We start from the raw sequence: 25,426 nt of genomic DNA, 5'->3' as shown, positions 1-25,426 counted from the left end.
TCTACCTGAACAAATCTGCAAATTGACAGCCTCATAGCTTCTTGTACCCTGATGACGTGGTGCCTCTGTGAGGCTTTGACGGCAGTCTTCCTGTATTGGTCGCACCTCCTCTGTCTAGTTTTCCGCGTGCGTCGACGTTTAAACAGTCGCGGATGAACACTGTCGGCTGTGTTCAGGACATGGGCGCTTCTGGCGGCCCCTGCTTGTGTACGTGGCGGCTGCTGTTCTCCAGTCTGGAGGTACTCGGCTGTCACTGGTGTGGTGTGTGTGTGTGTGCGTGTGTGTGGTCCATGTAACAGCCACCAGCCCCGCACTTTTTTATAATTCCAGACTGAGTTTCTTAAAATGTTGCTTGACCTTTTTGAGGAAATAAAGTTACTATTTCCGCTAGACAACTACCTTAAATGTTCAGTACTTTCTCTCTTTTTAAGTCATTCTTCTTTCTGTGGATGAAAATTCAAATGTCTGTTTTAAGATTCGTGGACAGTTTTGCTCGTTCACTTGTACAACACATAAAAGTATACAGCCAATCTTTCACATTCATTGCTCCCACACCGAGAAGATCAGCAGGAACATTGTCGGTACCTGGCTCATGTCGATTCTCCACTTCTACAGAACTATTCTGAATTGCTGTTTTAAAATTGATTCTTCAGCGACTGTTACTAATGAAACAACGTGAATCCAATAAGCAGATAGTGATATCCCATTTTATTCGAAGGTCCAGTCTCGGCATCTAATGCACACAGTCTACACAGTCAATGTAAGGACGAACTGAGAAATTCTTCAGTGAAAATTAGACCTCGTTGTCCAGGAACTGTATCATCGAGTGGTTATCTACTATTATCAGTACCATCTGCAATGTGGAGGTTCAGTGACTTGCTACAAAATGATAGTATACGTGTTAGTTGAAGGGAAAGAATATTCTCTGCAGCTGGCTCTGACATATCGTGCTGGGTGTGGTCGTCAGATGTTGTCCTGTTGGACTATTTGAGAAGTGTTGAGAGTGAGTTGCAGGCTGAGTAGGCCTGCTTCCCATAGGCAATGTTTCCCAGAAGCACCCTCCAGGTTGTAGTAGACCTGTGTGAAACAACTCCTGCAAGGCTACATGCACAATTATTGGTTAAATGACGAATAATATAGATTCCAGCCATAAAATAATGTTGTTTCCTTGAAGGAAAGAAGTGAACAGAATATCTCGTTGAATAAAGTACTGCTATAGTTCTTTACAACCTTCTTAGTATTTTGGTAGATGTCCATTTCTAACGATTGCCGGTTCAAGTAAAATCACTGTGTAGAAAAAATCATGCAAATGAAGCCTCCCCCCCCCCCTTATGGAGCTTGTCGCGCAAATAAAATGTGCTGAAAGAAAGCCATAACTATTTAGAAACGTATTATTAAAGGTTTGTGGCTATTCAGCAATGTAATCAGTCTGACACAGCAAGGATGTGACGATACTGCCACTGGCTGGTGATGGACCACTTTTTATGAACCGTCACTCGAGACCGGTGTGCCTGTCTCTTGCAGAAGTATCGATAGTCACCTGTAAGCTGAAAGGGCTGCCCGGTGATGCAGTGTTTCAGAATCGTCCGCAATGGAAGCAGTTAAGGACATCACGGAGACGGCGGCCGTGGACCTGGGGGACCTACTGGACGCCGGGGACGGCGCCGTGGTGACGCTGACGGCAGGTGACACTCGGCTGGTGGCGCACAGGGCCGTCCTGGCGGACAGGAGCCCTGTGTTCGCCGCCATGTTCGCCCACGACACCCTCGAGGCCAGCAGCGGCGCGGTGAGCATCCCGGACGTGGGGGGCCCGGTGCTGAGGCAGCTCGTCTCCTACCTGTACACCCTGCGGGCCCCCCAGCTGCCCAGCACGGCCCCCCAGCTGCTGGCTGCAGCGGATAAATACGGGGTGTCGCGGCTGAAGGAGGAGTGCGAGCGGCAGGTGGCCGCTCAGCTGACCGTCGAGACCGCGGCGGCCGCGGCCGTCCTCGCAGTCCGCCACTCCTGCAGTGACCTCAGGCGAGCCGCCATCGAATTTATTAAGAATCGTACCCATGAGGTGATGGCCACTCAGGGGTGGACAGATGCGATGCTTCATCAACCAAAAGACTTGGTCAAAGTGAGCCGGTTGCTGTACGATCCACCACCACAAAGCAGGTAAGGGCGAGACAACCCACTCATACGTGTCCCTCAGTTCTGGATGTGTGTGTGAGTGCGTGTGCGTGTGCGTGTGTGTGTGTGTGTGTGTGTGTGTGTGTGTGTGTGTGTGTGTTTCCATGACTATAATTTTTGCCGCTGAATTTCCTTAGATGTGTCACCGCTGTAAGATACACAATCATAGATCGTCATTTCCTGCTAGCTCACGATGCTATCATTGTCCTCTTGTAGCAGGTTAGCTGAATCCCTAAGCTGAGTCCACTTCATTAACAGGTATGTTTTCTAGCAAAAATCATCAGACAACCAATTTCTAGACATTTATCTGTCGAACTGCACGTGTAGGAAAAGTGGTTCTTTAGGTTTTGGCATCAAGTGTCAGGAGAATAGGATACATTCACTGTGTGAGCGCAGCATGACGCATTCTGCTGTGCACACAAAGCTGTACTGCCCAACCCAGCCTCAAACACAGTGATGTGCGTAGTTTGCAGCCGGCAGCCCTTAGGGTCGCTGTAAGGCTGTTCGTATAGAGCAGCGTTTAAAGTTGTTCAGTGCCTCTGTGGCTGATGCCAATGAGACACCTCTGAATAGTGTCACGCTGCATGAAGACGACGACCGAGTACGTCACTTCTGGCCGTCACCTCGAGCGAGGAAGCGTACTGCACAACGGTTCGACGAGGGTGGCAACATATTTACAGTTTTCGACAGCTGATGTTGATCTGCGGAATTTTCTTCGTGTAGAAAAGCAGATTATCAGAGTATTCACTATTCACACCTCACTACTACAGCTTTGTCTCTGTTACATAGTTTGTCTGTCACCTTTTTCTGTGTGCAAGCCATGCCAGCAAGTATCCCAACATAATTCTTCGTTCTCTCCAAATCCAAACAGTACATAAAGGATTTTAATTGCTTTAAGGGAATGTTGTTGTTGTTGTTGTCGTTGTTGTTGTGGTCTTCAGTCCTGAGAATGATCCGATGCAGCTCTCCATGCTACTCTATCCTATGCAAGCTTCTTCATCTCCCGGTACTTAGTGCAGCCTACATCCTTCTTAATCTGCTTAGTGTATTCATCTCTTGGTCTCCCTCTTCGATTTTTACCCTCCATGCTGCCCTCCAATACTAAATTTGTGATCCCTCGATGCCTCAGAACATGTCCTACCAACCGATCCCCTCTTCTGGTCAAGTTGTGCCACAAGCTCCTCTTCTCCCCAATTCTATTCAATACCTCCTCATTACTTACGTGATCTACCCATCTAATCTTCAGCATTCTTCTGTAGCACCACATTTCCAAAGCTTCTATTCTCTTCTTGTCTAAACTATTTATCGTCCATGTTTCACTTCCATACATTGCTACACTCCATACAAATACTTTCAGAAACGACTTCCTGACATTTAAATCTATACTCGATGTTAACAAATTTTTCTTCTTCAGAAACGCTTTCCTTGCCATTGCCAGTCTACATTTTATATCCTCTCTACTTCGACCATCGTCAGTTATTTTGCTCCCCAAATAGCAAAACTCCTTTACTACTTTAAGTGTCTCCTTTCCTAATCTAATTCCCTCAGCATCACCCGACTTAATTCGACTACACTCCATTATCCTCGTTTTGCTTTTGTTGATGTTCATCTTATACCCTCCTTTCAAGACACTGTCCATTCCCTTCAACTGCTCTTCCAAGTCCTTTGCTGTCATTCATAGGCAGTCATTCATAGACAGTCATTATTGTGATCAGACACTGGGCCCATTTTTATTCTGGAATTATCGTTCTTTCACTGCAATTTCAAAAGTAATTTATTTTTTACCATGAGGTGGTATTAAGCTACAAAGCAGCTTTGTTTATCCAATACAATAGGTTTTTTGAGGAGGTCATTCGTTATTATTCTGTTATTATTCACACCATTGATCTTGGCAAAGACGAGGCATGTCGTCAGTAAATGCAGCACAGGGGATCCCCCTGGATAAATTCCGTGTGGAAAAATTTACCAAAGGCTGTAGGGGATCGGAAAGAGGCCCAAAAAAGTATCACTCAACTGCGTAAGGAAGTGCATACTTTTTCCTCGTGTTGCAGTCAACATTGATGAATATAGCCTGAAAGGGCATTATTAATTGAAACAAGTAGAGTCATGTATAAGGTCGTAGAGATTTTGTTTGATGTGTTGTCATACAGGCTGCTATAAGTACATTTATCAGTCGTCATTCCTTATTTGAAGTTATAAACTGTTTTTGCAGTGATGTATTGAGTGTTGTACATTTAAAGGTTACAAGGATGATTGTTTCAACATTCAAAAACGGTGCATTAAACATTTTGTGAGTGTATGTGGTTTTTGCAGTGATGTATTGAATGTTGTACATTTGAAGGTTACAAGGATGATTGTTTCAACATTAAAAAACGGTGCATTAAACATTTTGTGTGTGTATGTGGTAAGTGCAGCGAAGAATTCACATCAGGAAACAGTTTCCTCATTTCGAATAGTATTCCTCTGATGTGACAGTTTACCAGTACGGTCCAATCGATTACTGGCAAATGTAATGAAATACGACCGCTTAACCTTCGTGCAATACTTGAATTCAATAGGAAATGTTGAGGAAGAAAAAAAGGATTAACTTAGGGTCAAACGTGCCATCGACTGCAAGACCATTAGAGTCAAAGCAGAATCTACAGCTCCCAAATGCGGGGAAGGAAATCTACAGTTCCCTTTCAAAGGAAAGGTCTCAGCATTTGCGTTCATCGATTTAAGGAAATAAAGCAGAACGCAAATCAGGATGGTCAGGTGGACATTTCAACCACTGGGTTTTAACATCATAAAAGGAAATTTTGTGGCCCTGAGAAAAAATGTACAATCAAAGGTTAATCTGTGTCCTCAGAATGTAACATCACGCATATGGTGTGACGAAAGTGTTCTGTAGTAAGAAATCCTTCCAAGCAGTATGCCCATAGTAATTAGCATCTTTCGTAATCGTGGCTGGCTGCAAAGACTTTCATCGAGTCATTTCAACTGCTAGTATGTGCACATCAAACTAAAAGAGAAAAGTAATTGTGGTTTTATCGTCTGCGTATCTCTTGTCATCAAAGACGGTTGGTGTTGGTTTCGACTTGACCACATACGAAAGTTTTCAAGGCATCATTTCAGGTTAAAACATGTCACTCCTAGCACCTGTCGGAACAGAATTCGACAATCAACGTCTCCTTGTTTGCAGTAAGCAACGATGCTGCGAGCAGGCTTACATTCCCGCCCCTCACGGAACTTTTCGTCGCGTTATTTCCAGTTCAGACATGTGCACATGTCGCTACAGGTCAACTGAGGAGATGTTTAACATGTGTTTGTGGCTAGAAAACAATGATACGTACTTGATTCAAATCCCAGTAAAGGAACAAAATTATTTGCCTCACCGTTTCAGGTTGTCATCTCGCTAACAACGATAAATTTGGATATATAACGTGTTATTGTGCCTAGTTAACAATCGTATTAAGTGCTGGGTTCAAATTGACATCCAACCCAAAACTAAGTGAAACTTCAAGATTTCAGCGTTTAGATACGTGCACGCTAGCTTACCTGTGACTGAAACGATATCTAAGACCTTTGGTATTTAGTTAACAGAGACAACGGTTGTTCGATTTGAGTCCTGGATGTCAGTGTGAACAAACGTTTTCGTCACGTAATTTCAAGGTGAAAGTTAGTTTCTAAAATGTCATTTATTGCAGTAAACTTGAGTTTACAGGTGCTGAAGACTGTCATCTAATAATAACACTTTTTCTGGTATTGACGTTATTGAGATATTAGTCTGATTGTGGACTGACGGCCTTGCAGATCAGTTTTCTCAAGTGGTCTCTTGCAGTAACCATTTTGAACAGTGAAACGCCCATACCAGAAAAGAGAGCAGAGGGACGGCAAGACAATAACACTAAGTGGGTGCATACAAATCAGGTGGAGTGGAATTCAGGCCGTTTGGATAATTTGAAGGGTGACAGTACATGAACTGACCTGTCCAGTAATTCTGTATGTATCTTAATCCTGCACTTGATTTTGAACTACCTGTTGTATGGTGTTGTCATCAACTGGTGTAGGGAGCTCAGTCGTGCATCTGAATGTCATTAACTCAACGGCAATTCATCTGTATAAACTGGACCGCTATCGCAGCATTCGGCACCTGCCGTCTGCCAGCTGCCAGTGTGTGCACGGTCCCTCAGCAGGGCTGGCTGTAGTGAGCCACCCCCACATCCTCACATGGATATGCCAGCCAGCTCACACTCTGCTCTCTCTGTATGTGCAGCACACCAGCCGCCACTATCGCCACCACCGCCACTATCGCCACCACCGCCACCACCACCACTGCCAACGCACCCCGCCAGACACCTGCTGCAGCTGCACTTCCCACATCTCCTCCACCTGGAGAAGCCACTGTCTCTCACATGCGGTGAGTTCCCTCACTACACACACATGCACGCACACATTAGCACTACATTGTACAGAAGGTAGAAAAACAGAGAAAGGAAATGTAAAGGATCAGTCTACATTCAGTGAGGGTCAGCAAAATGAAATGGAAAGAAAATCATAACATATGGTCAGATGAATAATGGGGCAGTATCCACAGAATGAGGAAGTTGTATTATGAGAGAAAGGTCAATTAAAAATGGTTTGGTAGGGAAAGCAGTGATCTGTTGTGAACATTTCAGTGATATGTTCCCATCAGAACCAGTAAACCAATCCAACAATAACTCTGGCATGTAAGGCGACGTCACAAACGGAAAATCCAGTCACAGAGAGGGATTATGAGAGCACTTGATGCGTAACACTGTATTTAAAGAGACATAAACATCTAAAAATCATGGTGTATTGGAATTCTGTAGCAGGGGACAAGTAAAGGCAGATTTATTTATGAGACAATTTAGGGTTGTTGGTAGAAACAAAAGGGGAGAAAGGATCCTAGACCCCTGGATTAAACTTGTGCTAGTAACAAGAATTACTCTGTTCAAGAATCAAAACAAAAGCAATAGTTGGCAGAGGTGGTCTCTTAAGCCTAAGCTCCTCAGGGTTTGGACCAACATGATTGTACCATTTTATTTTGCTGTAACAGGTAGTCAAAGTAACAACAGACATGCAAAGCAGAAACTGTCTACTGTAGATCATATTTCTGTCTGTCAACACACTTAGAGGGCTGAGATCCCATCATTTATTTCTGGGAAGAGGGGGTGCAGGGTCGGACTCTTCACCACAGAGCAGCATTTTCATCCAAAGTCTCCAGTTATTTGTTGGATGTAGTACAATCTTTGTCTTTGTCTACAGTTTTTACTCTCTGCTGCTTCCACCAGTACCATGGCAGTTATTCCCTGATGTCTTCAGATATATCCCACTTTCCACAGTTCCTTTCTTATCAATTCACCTAATTCTCAACATCCTTTTATTGCATCCCAATTTGAATGCTCCAAGTCACTTCTCTTCCTGTTATCTCCCATAATCCATTATTCATTTTCATACAATACTGTGCTCCAAATGTACATTTTGAGATATTCTATCACAAAATTGAGGCCTATCTTTGGCAGCAGTAGCGTTGTTTTGCCTGGAATGATCTGTTTTCCTCTGTTACATTACTTCATATAACAATCTCGCTCTGTCCCTCAGTGTACATTGGCTTCCCAGGTAGCAGAATCACCCAAATTAATTTACTTTATGGTCCCTAATTTTGACGTTAAGTTTGACACTGATGTTATTACTGTTACTCCCCAATATTTCCGTCTTTCTTTAGTTTAAATCATAATTCTGTGCTCATCCAACTGTTTATTGCATTCAACCACTTGGGTACTTCTTTCTCACTTTCAGTGAACATGGTAATAACACTAGTGAATGTTATCAATGAAATGCCTTCACCCTCAATTTTAATTAAATTTCTGGAAGTTTATTAAATTACGCGAACGATTCCTTGATGTTCAAACTGAACCCTTGGCGATACTAATTCGGTCCCTGTTTTGCACCTTTTTAATGACAGTATTTCTTGCTTCAGTTTTTGCTGTTCCGTGTTGATTATTGTACATATCGTAATTTATATAATCTGCTAGTATTCTATATCTCTCTCGTATTTTTTGAGATTTCACACATGTCGCATTACTTTACATTGTCAATCTTTTTAAAGGTGGCCTAATGCAATGAAGGCTGCGTGACTTTCTTTAAACTTTGCTTCCCTTTTGAAGTGTAAGATTAGATCTATCTCTCTGGTGCTTTTACCTTTGTTACATCCAAACTTACTTTCTTGTACATATTAATCGTGTCAGCAATTACGATTCATAAGCTATTTAGGTCATTGTGCGAAATCGTTCGCATTTAGTGGTCCTTACACGCATGTGGAGTGTGTAGATGATATTTTTCTGTAAATTTGTTGCTATGTCTATAGTCCCATAGATTCTATAGATGAATTTGAATAGTTGAAACTTCCTGGCAGATTAAAACTGCGTGCCCGACCGAGACTCGAACTCGGCACCTTTGCCTTTCGCGTGCAAGTGCTCTACCATCTGAGCTTCCGAAGCACGACTCACGCCCGGTACTCACAGCTTCACTTCTGCCATTCTGGAATTTGAATAGTCGTTTCATTGCAGCCTCCTGCAAGCATCATATAAACTGCAAGGGAATGTTATTTAACCATTCGCTTTGTTTTTGCACAAATCGTCCAGAGCTTTGTTAAACTCTGTGTCTAATGACCAGTCCGCTATGTTTTCCAGCTCGACTTTCAGTTTCCCTTCCATCATGTCATTCAATAGTCCCTCCCTCATGGAGGTGCTCATTGTACTTTTGTCAGCCATCCCTTTCTCTCCCCCCTCCCACCCTCTCTCTCTCTTTCTTTCCTCCCCCCCCTCCGCCCCCTGCACTTAGCAGCAGAATTCTTTTCTAACTCTTACGCCCAACCCTGCAGATGTCAGACACTCAGATCAGTACCAAAAGTTGTAGGTCGATAGCTTATCAACAAAAACTGTGATTTAGTTCGTGCTGTCTGCTGTTGTCCAGCAGAGAGTACATAAACGTTAATTAAAAGTAACACCAGGACTACAGAGCACTTCACAAGCCTAACTGTGAGTATGTAACGTATGTTGCTTTCATGTGGAAGTTGATAGAGCCTAAGATTCCTGTATCAAAGATCATGGGTTCACAACCCAACGACCCTAAATTTTATACCGTATTATGTGTGAAAGTGCTATATGGGACGACGCGCTTTTTTTTTGGGTCATCAGTCTTCTAACTGGTTTGATGCGGTCCATCACTAATTCCTCTCTTGTGCCAACAACCTCTTCATGACAGAGTAGCACTTGCAATCCATGTCCTCAATTATTCGCTGTATGTATCCCAATCTCTGTCTTTCTCTGCAGTCCTTGGCCTCTGTAACTCCCTCTGCTACCATGGAAGTCATTCGCAGATTTCTTAGCAGATGTGCTATCATTCTGCCCCTTCACGTTGTCAGTGTTTTCCATATATTCCTTTCCTCTCCGATTCTACACAGAATGAGTTCATTCCTTACCTCGTCAGTCCACACAATTTTCAACATTCGCCAGTAGCACCACAGCTCAAATGCTTAGATTCTCTATTCCAGTTTTCCCACAGTCCATGTTTCACTACCATACAGTCCTGTACTCCATATGTACATTCTTAGAAATTTCTTCCGCAAATTAAGGCCTATGTTTTATATCAATAGAATTCTCTTGGTCAGGGCTAGTCTGCTTTTGATGTCCTCCTTCGTCCATCCGTCTTTGGTTATTTTGCTGCCCAGGTAGCAGAGTTCTTTAACTTCATCTGCTTCATGACCATCAATTCTGATGCTAATTCAGTTTCACTCAGGATAGGAAAGTCAGCAGCATATCATATCCTTGATATCCTTTCATCTTGAATTTTAATTCCACTCCTAATCTTTTCCTTTATTTCATTCCTTCTTCTTTGTACAGATTGAACAGTAGGGTGGAAGACTACATCCCCACCTTACACCCTTTTTAATCCAAGCACTTTGCTCTTGGTCGTTCACTCTTATTATTCCTTCTTGGCTCTTGTACATATTGTATACCACACATCTCTAGCTATAGCTTAGCCCTATTTTTCTCAGAATTTCGAACACTTTGCACCACTTTACATTGTTGAACACTTTGTCCAAGTCATCAAATCCTATGAACGTGTCTTGATTTTTCTTTAGTCTTGCTTCCATTATCAACCAGAATGTCAAAATTTCCTCTCTAGTGCCTCTACCTTTTCTAAAGCCAAACTAATTGTCATCTAGCACATCCTCAATTTTCTTTTCCATTCTTCTGTATACTATTCTTGTCAGGAACTTGGATGCATGAGCTGCTGAGCTGATTGTGCGGTAATTCTCGCACTTGTCAGCTCTAACAGTCTTTGTATTGGGTTGATGGTATTTTTCCGAAGTCCTAAGACACATACATTCTACGCACCGACGTAAATAGTCGTTTTGTTGCCATTTCTCCCAATGATTTTAGAAATTATGATGGAATTTTACCAATATGATCTGCCTTATTGGATCTTAAGCCTTCCAAAGCTCGCTTATATTGTGATTCTAATACTGGACGTGCTCATGACATGTAAAATGGCTGTTTGGAGTTCACAGCAATGTTCTCTTGGTAGTCCGCTTTCGGTTCGTTTCACTGAAAGCAGTAAAGCTGTAGAGTGCTTTAGTAGTTTTACAGAATATACAACCAGAACAGAAAAATAAAGAAAGAATTGCATCGCACACGTGGAAATAACAGCAATAACAATAATCAATAATAGACAACATAACAAGATCAATGATAAGTACATGATGTTCAACTAACGAAGCAAAAGAAGCAGACTGTCAAAAGAACATTGTTTCAAACTCCGAAAAGTCTTTGTACATGTCAGGAAAATCTCGTTCCATGTAACAGCTTCGCCCCAACACAGTTAAAAAAAATGTTGTCACCAGTGGGATTTGAACGTTATACCTTCTCATCCACGCGAGATCTAGGATGCAGTTACTCACCGATGCGCTCTTCCCGTGCTTGGCAGCTCGCGTGATACTTTTAACTGCCGTTTACACGTGCCCTGTTTCGGTTCATACTCCATCGACATAACAGCTTTTGGCACCGATCTGAGAGCCTGACATCTGGACGGATGGGTGTTGGTGTTGTCATCCCTGCATTTAATTTCACAGAAGGATCTTTAGGCTTTTCTATGTGCTGAATGTGTGCATCCTACGATCACTTTTTATTTATTTATCCTGAAACTTACTGCTGTCATTCTACTTCGTCGTCCCTCGAAATTAGAGTTACATTTCTTAGCGGCCTGTAATACTTTATTCCTGGCTTTCCCTGACTATTGTAGTACTTCTTTCTTTCATCAATCATTTTATGTATTTTTTCCGTTTGCTAAGATTTCTTTAGAGTTGCCTTCCTTGCTCCAACATTTGTCTGTTCAATTTTCGTGTTTCGCATTGTCAGAGACACCAGCTGCTGTTCACCTGAAATTCCAGCTGAGACATTCATTATCGCGTTATCTACAGTCTCACAGAAGTTGAAGAACCCATTTCATTCGTCAGCTCTTCAGTATCCCATTTATCTGCACATTGATTGCTCCTAACAGTTCTTTTCAGTTTGTTCACCACCATAACTAAGTGACCCTAGGTCTGCTCGTGCGTACCTCTTACAGTTCATTGGATTCTCTATCTGGGAATGATATAATACATCTGGAATCTTCCAATACTTCCAGGTCTGTCTTATACACCAAATATACACCACCACCTTCCTCCTTAACCTCCTTGATAGCCAGAGACGCTGAGGCGCTGAAGCAGTCATACAAATACCACAGAACAGAGAGTGTAGACTTGCAGTAATTCCGCCACACATAGTAGGGGGTCTCTCAGACAGGGAGCGGTGTGGACAGAACCAGCTTCGAACTGATGAGCAAGTCCCACAGAGGACTGTTCAGTAATGACTGCGCATGGTAAGCCAGATGTCTTGAAATTTTTTCTGGAGCTGCTGTCCTACAAGTCATACATATTTCAAAAGTGGTTGTTAAATAAGGAAATTGAGAAGTAGCTCAAAGTGTTAATCACGATATTTTTCAAATTTTGGAAGTGCCACCTGTCCTTAACATTTGACTGTCTGTTACCATTATAACAGCTACAAAGACAGGCAGACGTACAAATGTCTCTACCTGAAGCACATACTTTGGTCTCTACTGGTCTCAGATGCCAGACTTCAGGGATTGGTACCCAACCAGTCCTATGACGTTTATTATATATAGTAAAACGACAATATCTAAAAGGGTGCACATGAAATGCGAGGTAGTCAAGTTATGTGGGTCACGTACAAAGAGGCACAATCCAGTTCAGATCATTCGGATACTTTTGAGAATGATAGTACCAGAGCTGGCCCGTACAGTGGGTCTGTAATTAAGTTTCGTGTAAGTGTCAGGCACTGTATGTACATTTTCTTCATGCTTGGTTTTGAACTTCCTGTTGTGTGGTATGGTCAGCAACTGCTGTGGGGAACTCAGGTGGTGCAACTGAATGTGATTACCGCACTGGTAATTCATTTGTATTTACTGGACCGCTACTCCTGTTGTCAGCGTGTGTTCCGCGTGAGTGTATGAGTGTGTGCGTGCGCTGCAGTGGGCCATCCCCAGGACCCCACGAGGACACGCCTGCTCACACTGTGCCTCTCTCTCTCTCTGTGTGTGCAGCCCACCAGCCGCTGCACAGCTGAGGCCCGCCACCACCTCCGCCACCACCTCCGCCGCCACCACCACCGCCACCGCCGCCGCCGCTGCCACCACCTCCACCACCACCACCACCGCCACCGCCGCCGCCGCCGCCACCACTGCCGCCACCACCTCCGCCACCACCACCACCGCCACCGCCGCCGCCGCTGCCACCACCTCCACCACCACCACCACCGCCACCGCCGCCGCCGCCGCCACCACTGCCGCCACCACCTCCGCCACCACCACCACCGCCACCGCCGCTGCCGCCGCCACCACTGCCGGCACAACCCGCCAGACTCCTGCTGCTGCTGCTGCTGCTGCTGCTGCACCGCCCACGACTCCTGCGCCTGATGACGCCACTGTCTCTCGCTTTCGGTGAGTTCTCACCATACACACACACACACACACACACACACACACACACACACACACACACACACACACGACCATTCTGTCGTAGATAAGATTTAAATACCGAAAAGCAAAGTGTAAGTGCAGAGTCTAGAGTTAATGACGGTAAGCAAAGCGAACTGGGAATAAAATCAGAACAATACAGTCACATGAATAATGGGGCTGTATCGAAATGATAGGAGGTTGTATCGTGAGAGAGAGAGAGAGTCATTTAGAATAGGTTGGTAGGGAAAATAGTGAGTTATTGTTAACAGTTCAGTGATTTATTCTCACGCAGCGAATGTCAGCGATAATTCAGGCACATACGCCGACGTCGTACACAGAAAATCTGGTGGCAGGGAGCCACTGTGATTGCACTGAATGTGTGACTCTCTATGTCAAAAGAGGTAAACGTCCAGCACTCTTGGCATATTGGAATGGTCTAGCAGGGGTCAGATAAACACATGTTTGTGAGACCATTTGGGGTGGTTGGCAGCACTGAGACAGGACAAAAAGAAAAACAATTATTTGCCATAAAATTTCCGCTAATAACAACAAATATGCTCGTCAAGCAGCAAAGAGAAGCAAATGTGGGCAGAGCGTCAGCTCATCAGGGTGTGGACGACTTTGGTCGACCCGCCGCAGTGTGGAGTAACAGCCAGTCCCAGTAACAACACACATGCGAAGCAGAAACTCTGCCTGCTGTTGACCATGTTTCTGTCTGTGTGACCAACGAGTTTAGAGTGCTGTGAGCACCCAGAGTCCACACTTACTTGTGCTGTGCGCTCCTATCTCTGTCCTGCCCTACAGGTTTTACCCTCTACAGCTACCTCTAGCACCATGGCACTTGTTCTCTGATGACTTCACATGCAACCTATTACGCTGACCCTTGTACATGTCACGGTTTTCCACATATTGTTATCCTCACCTATTCTGGAGGGACGTTTCAGGGTTCCTCTGGTATGAGTTCACCTAATTTCAACATCCTTTAATAGCACCGATTTAGGATGCTTCGATTTACTTCTCGTTTTTTCTCGTAATCCATGATTCATTTTCATACGGTACTTTGTTACAAACATACATTCACAGGTTTCTTCCCCAGTTAAGGACTATCTTTTGTACCAGTAGCCTTGTTTTGCTAGGAATGTCCTGTTTTCGTGTGCTAGACAACTTTTTATAACAACCTAGCCTTGTCCCTAAGTGTAAATACGCTTCGCACATAGCAGAATCCCTGCAATTTGTCAGCTTTGTGGTCCTTAATTCTGATGTAAACTTTGCCATCAATGTTATGTCCGCCACTCCCCAATACTTTCCTCTTTCTTTTGTTCATTAATCCTAATTCAGTGATCATTCGACTATTTATTACATTCACCAACTCCAGTGATTCTTTCTCACTTTCAGTGAAAGAAATATCGCCAGGAAATTTTATCAATGAAATGCTATTTACCCTCAGTTTTAATTAAATTCCTGGAAGTTTCTTCAGTTCCACCAACGATTCTTTAGTGTTCAGACTGAATATTTGTGGAGACTACCAGCATCGCTGTCTTTCACCATCTTTAATCAAAGCACCAATCCTTCCTGATTACTGTACATATCCTGTGTTATCTGCTGTTCCCTATGTCTTATACCTATTTTTTTCAAAGTTTCGTACACTTTCACTATTTCACATTGTCAAACGTCATTTACAGATCTACAGATCCAATAAAGATCTGCATTTTTCTTACACATTCCTTCCACTATCAGGTCGAAGGTCTGATAGGCCTCTCTCGATCCTTTACTCCAAATTTAGCGTCCTCGAACAGATCCTCAGTCTTACCTTCGATTCTTCTACGTGTTATAATTATTCTTGTTAGTAATTTGGATTAATCAGCTGTTTAGCTCACTGGGCGAAAGCTGTCGCAATATCGACCCTTGCTCGCCTCTGTAGTGTCTGGATGGGGTGTTTCTGGCAGTCTGTTGTTATGACTCCCGTCTCATGGATCCTACAGACAAAATTGAATTGTCATTTGATTTTCACCTTCCCAAACGCTCATGTAAGTTCCGAGGGAACGTTAACTAACCATTCCACCTTGTTTGTGCGCAAGTTTTCCAGAGCTTTGTGAAATTATGAGTGTAATGGCCAGTCCCACACGTTTTCCAATTCGGCTTCAATCTCTTCTTCTGTCACGTTATCTGTTAGTTCCTCCCACTCAAAGAGGTCTTTAACGTACTATGTTCTGCCACCTGCTCTCTCTTGCGCGTTTAAAACACTCTTTGTGTAGTCATCCTTGCATTTAATTTCACAGAAGGTTGTTCCGACTTTTGCATGTGCTGAATGCGTCCTTCCTATGTTCCTTTTCTTTTCGATTTCTTCTAATTCTTCCTGCAGTCATCCTACTTTTACTTCCCTCAAATTTCCGACTGATTTCATTTCAACACTGTGACCTCAGACTTAGTTCCTGGAGTGGCAGAGAATCGTCCTGACGCATTTACTTGATATTTTCCTGTCGTTACCATTGAACATTCTGAATGGTCGTAACATAAGGGATGGTATAGATTAGAAGATTTATGTTTCCGAGTGCAGAAAGCTCGTTCCAAGCTGAAACTACAGCCACTTTAACCTTTTACACCGAAAATTATCCAACTTGACCCCTACGGGGTCAAGGAGCGAGCTACATGTGATGGTTCTCCGATAGCTCGGGGGTGAAGCATTAACCCTTCAAAGGGCTGACTGTGTTAGATGTAGGCTGAAATCTCGCTGGAAAGAATTTTTTATTTCTTCTGTAGCAAAGTTATCCTCACGCAGACCCACAAGCAGTTAAGAAGTTCTTAGAAAACGTCTCCACATAAGTTTTTTTCCTAAATTGATTCAGTGCACTGTAGGTCTAAAAGTGAAAAAACTTATGGATTTGGAAACGTAGTTGCTGTTGTTTCGTCTTCTCCAGAGAGAATTTCTAGTTTTTTTTTTTTTTTTTAAATGCAGAAACAAGTGTAGTCACTCAATTGGGGCACTGAATAACTTGTTAACTTGAGTTCGTTATGTGTGTGCACCCACTGCTACTTTTCCACACATACTTTCGTGGTAGTCCTGTGACACAACTTCATTGTGACTGTGGGATGAGCATTGTCAAAGCCTCCTTTTGTGCAGGAAGGGCACAATATCTCGCCTACTCACGAATATTTATGGGCATTTGTGCTATGGGAACATTGTTTTACTCTAGAATATTTTTCTTGTAAGGTTAACATGGTAAGTTGCAATACGTTCGCGTTACTACAGCGTACACCTCATTGTTTTCTTTTCTATGTTTACTGAACTCTACAGCTAAATGTAAGAAATAGCATTAGGAATGTAGTCTCCCAAATTATCTAACGTTATCGAACTTGCATAGTATTCATTAGACTGTTTCATTTGCTTAACACATTTTCAATGCTTTTTCTTTGGTCATTGATGAGATTTCCTTGTACTGTGTGTTTTTCTGATTGGAAGCATTCTGTTATTCGCGCCTTATGAAAAATCTTTTGTAATCGGTGTTACACTGTCTTTGGTGATGCCAAGGAACGTATCTATAATGGAGAGCGCTGTAAGTGAATAGTATTAAAAATAAAGTTATTAAGTTATAATGTAAATAGTGTCTACATCTACATCTACATCGATACTCCGCAAGCCACACGACGGTGTGTGGCAGAGGGTACCTTGAGTACCTCTATCGGTTCTCCCTTCTATTCCAGTCTCGTATTGTTCGTGGAAAGAAGGGTTGTCGGTATGCCTCTGTGTGGGCTCTAATCTCTCCGATTTTATCCTCACGGTCTCTTCACGAGATATATGTAGGAGGGAGCAATATACAGCTTCACTCCCTCGGTGAAGGTTATGTTCTCGAAACTCCAACAAAAGCCCGTACCGAGCTACTGAGCGTCTCTCTTGCAGAGTCTTCCACTGGAGTTTACCTGTCATCTCCGTAACGCTTTCGCGATTACTAAATGATCCTGTAATGAAGCGCGCTGCTCTCCGTTGGATCTTCTCTATGTCATGTATCAACCCTATCTGGTACGGATCCCACACTGCTGAGCAGTATTCAAGCAGTGGGCGGACAAATATACTGTCCCCTACTTCCTTTGTTTTCGGACTGCATTTCCTTAGGATTCGTCCAATGAATCTCAGTCTGGCATCTGCTTTAGTGGCGACTAATTTCATATGGTCATTCTATTTTAAATCACTCCTAATGCCTACTCCCAGATAATTTATGGAATTATCTGCTTCCAGTTGCTGACCTGCTATATTGTAGGTAAATAATATGGGATCTTTCTTTCTATGTAGTCGCAGCACATTACACTTGTCTACCTTGAGGTTAAATTGCCATTCCCTGCACCATGCGTCAATTCGTTGTGCTAAAAAAAGCGAATCACTCCTGGTGAATGAGCTGCATCTCTACAGCACAAGTTTTACCCATGCCACGTGAAACAGCAGCAAGATTTCTGTCAGCTACACAGACGGCCCTCACGCCGCACTTACCAGACGAAATTACTCCCACTGTCTCGAATCCACCCACAGATGTACGGCACGTCGCCAATGGCTTTTATCATTTTGAACAATTTTGATTCCAACTCAGTTATACTCAAACCAGAGTTGGCCGTCGAATATGGTAAAAGTCAGGAACATGTACGTGGAATTAATGAGAAGCAAAAGCGGAAACGTGACTGTACAAAAGTAGCCGCACTACGGTTGGAGGGCCATCTGGACAAACATCGGCACCCCTCACCTACCAACGAGTGTGAAAACTACTCGGTAGAGGGCAGTAAACAGGAAAGTAGCAACCAAAGCGAAACTTGAGGCAGTCCACCTGGGTGGTCGGCAGCACGTGAGAGAACTACGACCTGACAGCAGGCGAGGTTCGTACGCGCTCAAGTGAAGGGCATCTGGTGAGTTATCAGACAATTGTTAGCCACAGTAACACGAACTCTACTCCCAATTCCTTGCCTTGCAGTTTTTTTGAATCGTAGCGACGTGCCGTGTGAATGAAGGAATGCTGTAAACTGGCTAAGAGGACAGACAACGTACCACCTGCCAGCAGAGGGATACGAGACGGGCGGGCGCTGGGTGGGTCGCCGCACGCACGCCGGGCACAAGCGGGCCGCGGGGCGGCGCGTGCGTCGCTGAGGCGGGGAACTGCGAGAGGAACTCCGCAACATGTTTCAGTACATACAGTTACGTGGAGCAGTGTGCAAAGTGAATAGAAAAAGGCGTGAACGCGAGAACATCATAATGTATCGTCCTTAAGCTCTTTTGTGTTAAACGGTGTTTCTTACTGCCTTATTTATTTTTAAGGAAACAGAAATCTAATTTGAAATACGTAGGTCAGAAGCACTCTATTTTGTGTTGAAGGAAACTCGGAGGAAAAGCTGGTCCTCACGACAGAACACGTGGTACTTTTTAGTAGACTTTATTTCACTTCGTTCCGTATGTCGAAACTCCTTTTAGCCAGAAGCGACTGCGCTGATTTCTGCTGTTCTGCGTTACACTCATCGTCACCCGCTGTATCAGGAATCGCAGCACGGAGCTTCCGGCGCGTGCAGTACTCAGGCATGGCAGAAGACCAACTTTCCAAACGAGCCTCGGGAACCGAGGCATTGGGCGAGTTACAAGATCTTGCAAAATAAATCGGAAAGCAAACCATCATGAACACAGAGCTTGGAAGGCGTCGCTCTCAGCAGAGTTAGTTTGTGTGCAAACATGGTCTTTCAGATGAAGTGCTAAAAATGAAAAAAAATTAGAAATAAAAAAATAAAAAAATTATGCGCGAAAATAGCGCAGCGACTCGGTGACAGGTATGGGGGAGGCGTCGTGCCAGACCTCGGAATGGTTAAAAAATTAAATGAAAGGAAAGGGGTTAAGGGCGCGAGTTTCTAGTCTGCATGTACTGGATTCGAATACCGCAACTCGCATGAATTTTAATTCGTGGTAATAGTTGCTAGTTAATAAAAAGTTGAAATGATTCTTGCTACATATGATGAAGGTCTGGGTTCGTTTCTCACATCCGGCAATCATTTTTACCAAGCATAAGCAGCATCTGTCCAACCTCCGGTAGCCTGGAGGAGAGTCGCTACAGGTTGGGCCCTGACAGAGGCGGAAGTCACGCCGGGTCGAAACTCTGTCACCAGTCACCTTTCTTAAGCGATACTTTTTTAAATCAATGAGCCAATTGCTGCACAAGGCCGCAGCGCGCTTGACTCTTACTGTATTCGAGCCTGAGACGTGGAAAATATTGACGATGGACTGGAATTCGAACTCAGATCTTCCTTTTCGCCACGTTTGATCACTTTCATATGATGCATTTCCACTGCTTCATTGTCTCCACTTGTCTGCAAAGTCATAAAGACATTCACAAGAGACACATCCCTGGGTTCGAACCCTGGCATGTCACTTTAAGTTGCAGCATGAGCACAGCAAAATACATGTGAGAAATTATTCTGATTTTACCGATTCTCTGGGCTTTGTTAACAATAATGGTGGTACTGGTTTCGAGTCCCAAGTCAGACGGGCAGCTTTTCGTCCTGTCGTGTCAGTTTCAAACATGCCACTCCCGGCTACTGGTGAAAGAGAATAGTACAGTCGAGGTATCTTTGTATGTAGTCAACAACGATGTGTCCAGGGTTCGATTCCTAGTCAGCAGAAAATTTTCATCATTGAATTTAAAATTATGACATGTCCACATTTCGCTGCTCATGAACTAAATCAATATATCACGTCTACGCGTGACTAGAAGTCAGTGTCGATAGGTGTTGGTTTCTAATGCCCATTACACAAAACACTTTCGTCTCCTGGTTTCAGTTTGTTATCTCATTGTAGGTTAAAAATGACGGTTTATGACGTTTCATTGTGCTTAGTTAACCATCCGATCAAGTGCTGCGTTCGAATATCCGGGAAACACGAAACTTCATGGGAGATCATTTCAAGTTTCAACTTGCACACTGTTTGTTACTTGTGACTGAAACCATACTTGAGATGTTTCTTCTTTATTTGTTAGATTGCATTCCCGGATAGTAGCGCAGTAAGAAAACTTTCATCGTGTCATTTAAAGGAGGATGCTGCTTTCTGAGGTTTCATTTATTACAATAAATTTGAATATGCAAGCGTAATGGCTGTGTAATGTCCAATAACACGATTCCTGGTATTTGCATTATCGAAGTGTCAGTTTGCATGTAAACCGATAATCACACAGAGCAGTTTTCTCTTGTGGGCTCATGGAGTGGACATTTTGTACAGGCAAAGACTTACCGAAAACAGAGCAGAGGAACAATGTTACGAGGACTGATTACAAATCAGGCGAAACACAATTCAGATCGTTCCATAAAGTTTCTGGCGTGCAGCCGCATAAATTCAGCCTCTTCTCCTAATATTTCGGCCGAACACCGTCCCGCCATCTCCAGAGTGAGCTGTGGTGACTGACGCTGCCGCACTTGGTCCGTCCTTTTAAACCCGAGGACCGAACCACTGAATTTACGCGGCTGCACGCCAGAAACTTCATGGAACAGTCCTTACGCCGCAAAAACATCAAGATGGACGACAACTGAGATCGTTCAGATGATTTTGAGCATGATAGCACATGTTAAATACATGTGTGTATGCTATGAGGCCATAAAGTCTGACACACACACACACACACACACACACACACACACACACACACACAGTTTTTTATGGGGTGGTGTTGCCGAGTTGGTGTTTATCTCTCATATGTTTTGAATAAATTGTTGTCTATGTGTCAGAAAGTTTCAGTGTTTGGTGAGGCTGAATGAAGAAAACTGCCGGTAAGTGCAGTGAAATTCTTTTGCCTGCATAGCAGGAAAGTGTCTCTTTGAAGACCAGGAGATGGGATTCTTCTTGTGTGTGACGTCTGGCAGTGAAGCTGCAGACAGAGACCAGTATCAGCTGCAAGAAGCCTGTTCTGTAGTGGAGGTGAGTGAGTGGTTAGGTGTAGCGTCCCGAGAGCAGAGGAGCTGACTCGCAGGAATGAGTGTGACAAAATGTGGTAATGAAATTCTTTCAGAGGTTGTATAATGCTATTTGTAATGGAAGATGAATGAAGATTTTCTTATGAGGGGGATAGAACAGAAGTACTGAATTTAATTCATGCACACAATTGCGCACTGTTTTGTACTGTGGGAGGGGGGGAATACGGTAGGTTTGTTTCAGGACAGATTTGTATTCGCAACAGTTGTTTCCTCGTGTGGCTGTTTTCCTCATTCTGTGTGTTGTGTGTTTGTAGCAGAGAGTGGCAGTTTGTGTGTTTTGTGCAGGAGCCTCTCTGCAGAGGAGAGGGCCAGGAGGCTGGTCCAGGCGGCTGTAGGGGGGGCAGTGGGGGAGCTGAGGGCACTGATCGCCGCAGGGGCCGACGTGGGGGCGAGGGGCGACTGGAGGGATTTCACCGCTCTGCACTGGGCAGCGTACAGGGGAGACGTCGAGGTGGTGAGGCTGCTGCTGGAGGCGGGGGCGGCGGTGGACGCCAGGGATGGCGGTGGGTCTAGGCCGCTGCACTGGGCGGCACTCAATGGCCGCGCAGAAGTAGCGGCTGCGCTGCTCGTCGCGGGGGCCGACAGGGGGGCCACAACTCGTGGTGGGCGGACAGCGCTGGACATCGCCAGGCAGAACAACCAGAGGCGGCTGGTGGAGATGCTGTCATGAGGCAGACAGTCCAGCGAACTCTGTGCAAAAAAACAGGAACTGAAAGAATCTGTAGGAGAGCAATATTCATAATTTTTTAAATAAAGATCCAAAGAACTCAATCCTATTGTGACTCACTAATTTCAGCCCTCCTCGAGTAGCACACAGCACACAAATACTCTAAGGAACGTTGTAGCAAAACCCAGACAACGCCAGATAACAGCAAAATAATTCAGGTAACAACGTACAATCCTTCTCTCAAGAAAAATGTCTCGAGTACACTTCCAGACTAAACTTGGCAAAAGTCAACAGTTCACTGTGAACAAACACAACTGCTCTATAATATCTGATCGCTGAAAAGTATTTCACAGCAGTCTGCAAGGTGCTGCATCAGACTATTCTAATTTGCAACATACCGAGATTAACGCTGTATCACTTCTATCACCAGAATTTTCGCTCCTGATGTCACACTCAATTTACTTATCCACATTCAGCAAACATTCTACTCTACCGTACCTGTTGTGTTTAATAACAATGACATATTAGTAGCAGTATTCACACTACATAATGCGACCATCATCTGCAACCATACAGTCAGTCCACATTTAACTAAACACAATCAGACCACAACATGACACGCATACAAAATGTGAAGGAAATCTTCTCTATCTGGTACTGTTGTCTCTACTTGACGTAAAACGTTGCAACGAGCAAAGTAATTCTAGTTGTATTGGAGACAGAACACCGAGGCCCGAGTTTCAGCACACGAAAGCAGTTTCGCAACGACGCACACGAGTCTCCACACTCATCGGTCACAACGCGACAGCTGAGACGGTGACGCAAGTCGTGCAACTACAGGTAATAAAATTACACTTACTTTGACTCGTACAATACATCGAGTAAATAAGTGTAGTGGAGAGTGCACGCCTGTCAACTCAGTTGCTGTCACCTCACTTCATTCCCTGCGGCCGCAGCTGACGCAGCTCGCCGCTCCCTGCCAGTCCGTGGCTCCTGCCACAACTGTCAGCGGCCTCTCTGCTTGTGAGGCGCCAGCAGGCAAACGGCAGAACAGTCCGTGAGGCCGTCACTCAAAACTTCACTCACAAAGGGTACTGACAAGGCGCAGAAGAAATGCTCGGACACAACATTGCCTTCACGAATCTTTTCAACAGTAAAATTTCTTCTCCGAGACCGTCGCTATTAACGTCTACACTGTAGCAAGATTCGTCGTTTCCCACAAGCTCTTCGACCGGAGAATCGTGTTCGCTTACGTAGTTCCACGGGAAACGGAATGTGTCCGTGTTGCGTGTGGCTGCACGCGGTACAGTCAAGTTCCCTACAGCTGTGTAATAACGTGGCAAACATTTAGCTGAAAACTGTTCCTCGAGCTATGGTTTAAATCGTCCCCTGCTCCTTCATCAACAAAGCGTTTTCTTCTGCCTTGCCGTTTCTCTCCGTCATCAATCATTACATTCACTTCAGGTGATATTCCAATATTTTCTGCTACTTTGCAACTTCCTGCGTAAATAGTATCCCAACATTTATCAGCTGATTTAATTCTTCAGCGTGACTCTTATTAATACTACTTGAAACATATGTTTCTGCGGTTTGAAGTACAACTTTACGTATGTTTATTGCAGCCAATAATTTTTAATACTTCTGAATGCTCCTTAGTCCAATGTGTTGCTCCCGCAGTCCAAGTTATTAGCAAGTTCAACCGCCCATTGTAATCCTGGCAAATTCTCGGCAAATGGATGCATGGCACCTCTCGTTGGCGATATTTTCTTTTAAAACTTTCCATAGCTGCCACTTTCATTTTAAATGAGTTTCTTAGAAACAGCAGTTGTACTGGAGACAGAGGAGAAACGTCATGCAGAAATATCGCAGTTAACTCGAGTGCTTCTTTTTGCCGCGTCTTCCCCACATGTGGCACATGTAAGCTGACGTTTCGTTGCTCTGTGTGCAACAATGACTTCCACATCAGACGGAATCTGATATTAAACGCTCTTTGTGGAGGTAACAGAGGGCCATGTTGTGCATCTCGCCGAAAGTTCGGCACGCGCCTGACGCCCTCCACCTGGTGCTGCCTGCTACTGCGGCTCACTGGAACGCCACAGCACGCTACAGCAGAGGGGAAACAGCCCAGAACTCCGTCCCCTTTCCTCGCATCGTCAAACACGCCGCAATTCACTGCTCATATCGCTCAATAACCGGACGCCAAATAGTCTGAAACGTGTTCCTGTTTAAACTCGTGTATGTAAACGTCTGGTTGGTATCTGAGAAACTGGTAAAATTTATGTTGATATGTAAATAGGTTAATCTCAGAGCAGGGCAGCAAAACTGTTTTAAAATTAAATTTTGATCGGAAGTATGTGAAGCACACGCTACACGATGCGAAATCCAGACTGGCCACCACGTCAAACAACTCGCCTGCGAGAGAGCATGGCGTTTTCAATTAAACTTACAAATGCTATTTGATTGCAAAACAAATGACTCAGGTTAAAATGTTGGCCCTGAATGTTGTTAATCTTTATCTTAAGCCTTGCAAACAATCACTGTACCAGCAGTTTTATGGCAAGTTCAGAGCAAATAAACATAAAATTTTACACATCCGACTTTATGTTCAAACTCTTTGGAAATTCACAAGGTAACACATTTCTCAAATTATTTAGCCATTTGAAACCTCTGAACTGATGAAATGATGTATTTTCTCAGATATATCCTGACAATTACACTATGTGACACTGGGCATGAACTTTGATGGTAATTAAATTTGCTGGCTTACCTGTGCAACCTATTTACTATTTACTATTAAGATAATGATAGAAATGTCGAAAACCAAATTCCATTTATCGTACCTGCTAGCTATATGCAATGCAAGGCGGTACCTTATCACGTTTCATAATTGCGTTTCTGCAGCACACAACACGCAGGTAAGCAAACACATTCATCAAGCTAAAGAATGAAAAAAGAGGAATTGAACTTAACGACTGATAAATGAGGAAAATGAGCAAGCATAATTATGTTTCATTAAGCCACAACAGCAATACACCCTTTCATAAAGTTCTCACAACTACACATGTCAGCACACTCCCTGGTGCGACTCGTTTACATACTACGAGTAAAATACTTAAAACAACTCACCATCCGCCATGATTGTTTACATCGTTTCATATTTGAAATGTTTGCTGGTATGTGTTTTGGGGTGATTTCTACCTTTTGTATTTTTACTGATACATCTGTGGTTGACAGCCTCCAGCTGTTCCAGCACAATATGTCTCCAGAACTGAGTCTGAATGCAGTGCTCGACGACCCACACCCTACAAGAGAAAATAATTACGAAATATTATCAGCCCTGTATATGTTTACTTACAGCTGCTCAGTAAAGGCTGATATTAGGAAAAATATTTTGTTTTTCTCGCATCTCCAGTTATAGAACAGTTCTTACAGGTGGCGACAATCTCTAGGAGACTACAGAACAATCAGGTGAAGAAAGGTTCAGCCGTAATTTCGAAAATGTAATTCAAATGACGCAAC

At 43.8% G+C, this 25,426-nt stretch overlaps 1 protein-coding gene across 1 annotated transcript; it reads left to right on the top strand.

Moving 5' to 3' along the window:
- Positions 1-1,591: 1,591 nt before the first annotated feature.
- On the top strand, positions 1,592-21,910 carry LOC126108259 (speckle-type POZ protein-like). The gene is made up of 2 exons (XM_049913487.1): positions 1,592-2,157; positions 21,526-21,910. Exons 1-2 carry the CDS (start codon positions 1,592-1,594, stop codon positions 21,908-21,910), a joined length of 951 nt encoding a protein of 316 aa, XP_049769444.1.
- Positions 21,911-25,426: the final 3,516 nt, after the last annotated feature.

This window comes from Schistocerca cancellata, chromosome 11, assembly GCF_023864275.1.
Source record: "Schistocerca cancellata isolate TAMUIC-IGC-003103 chromosome 11, iqSchCanc2.1, whole genome shotgun sequence".
In the NCBI taxonomy this organism is placed as follows: Eukaryota; Metazoa; Arthropoda; class Insecta; order Orthoptera; family Acrididae; genus Schistocerca; species Schistocerca cancellata.
Note: the sequence above shows the minus strand (reverse complement) of the source record. Positions and strands in the feature narration are given on the sequence as shown.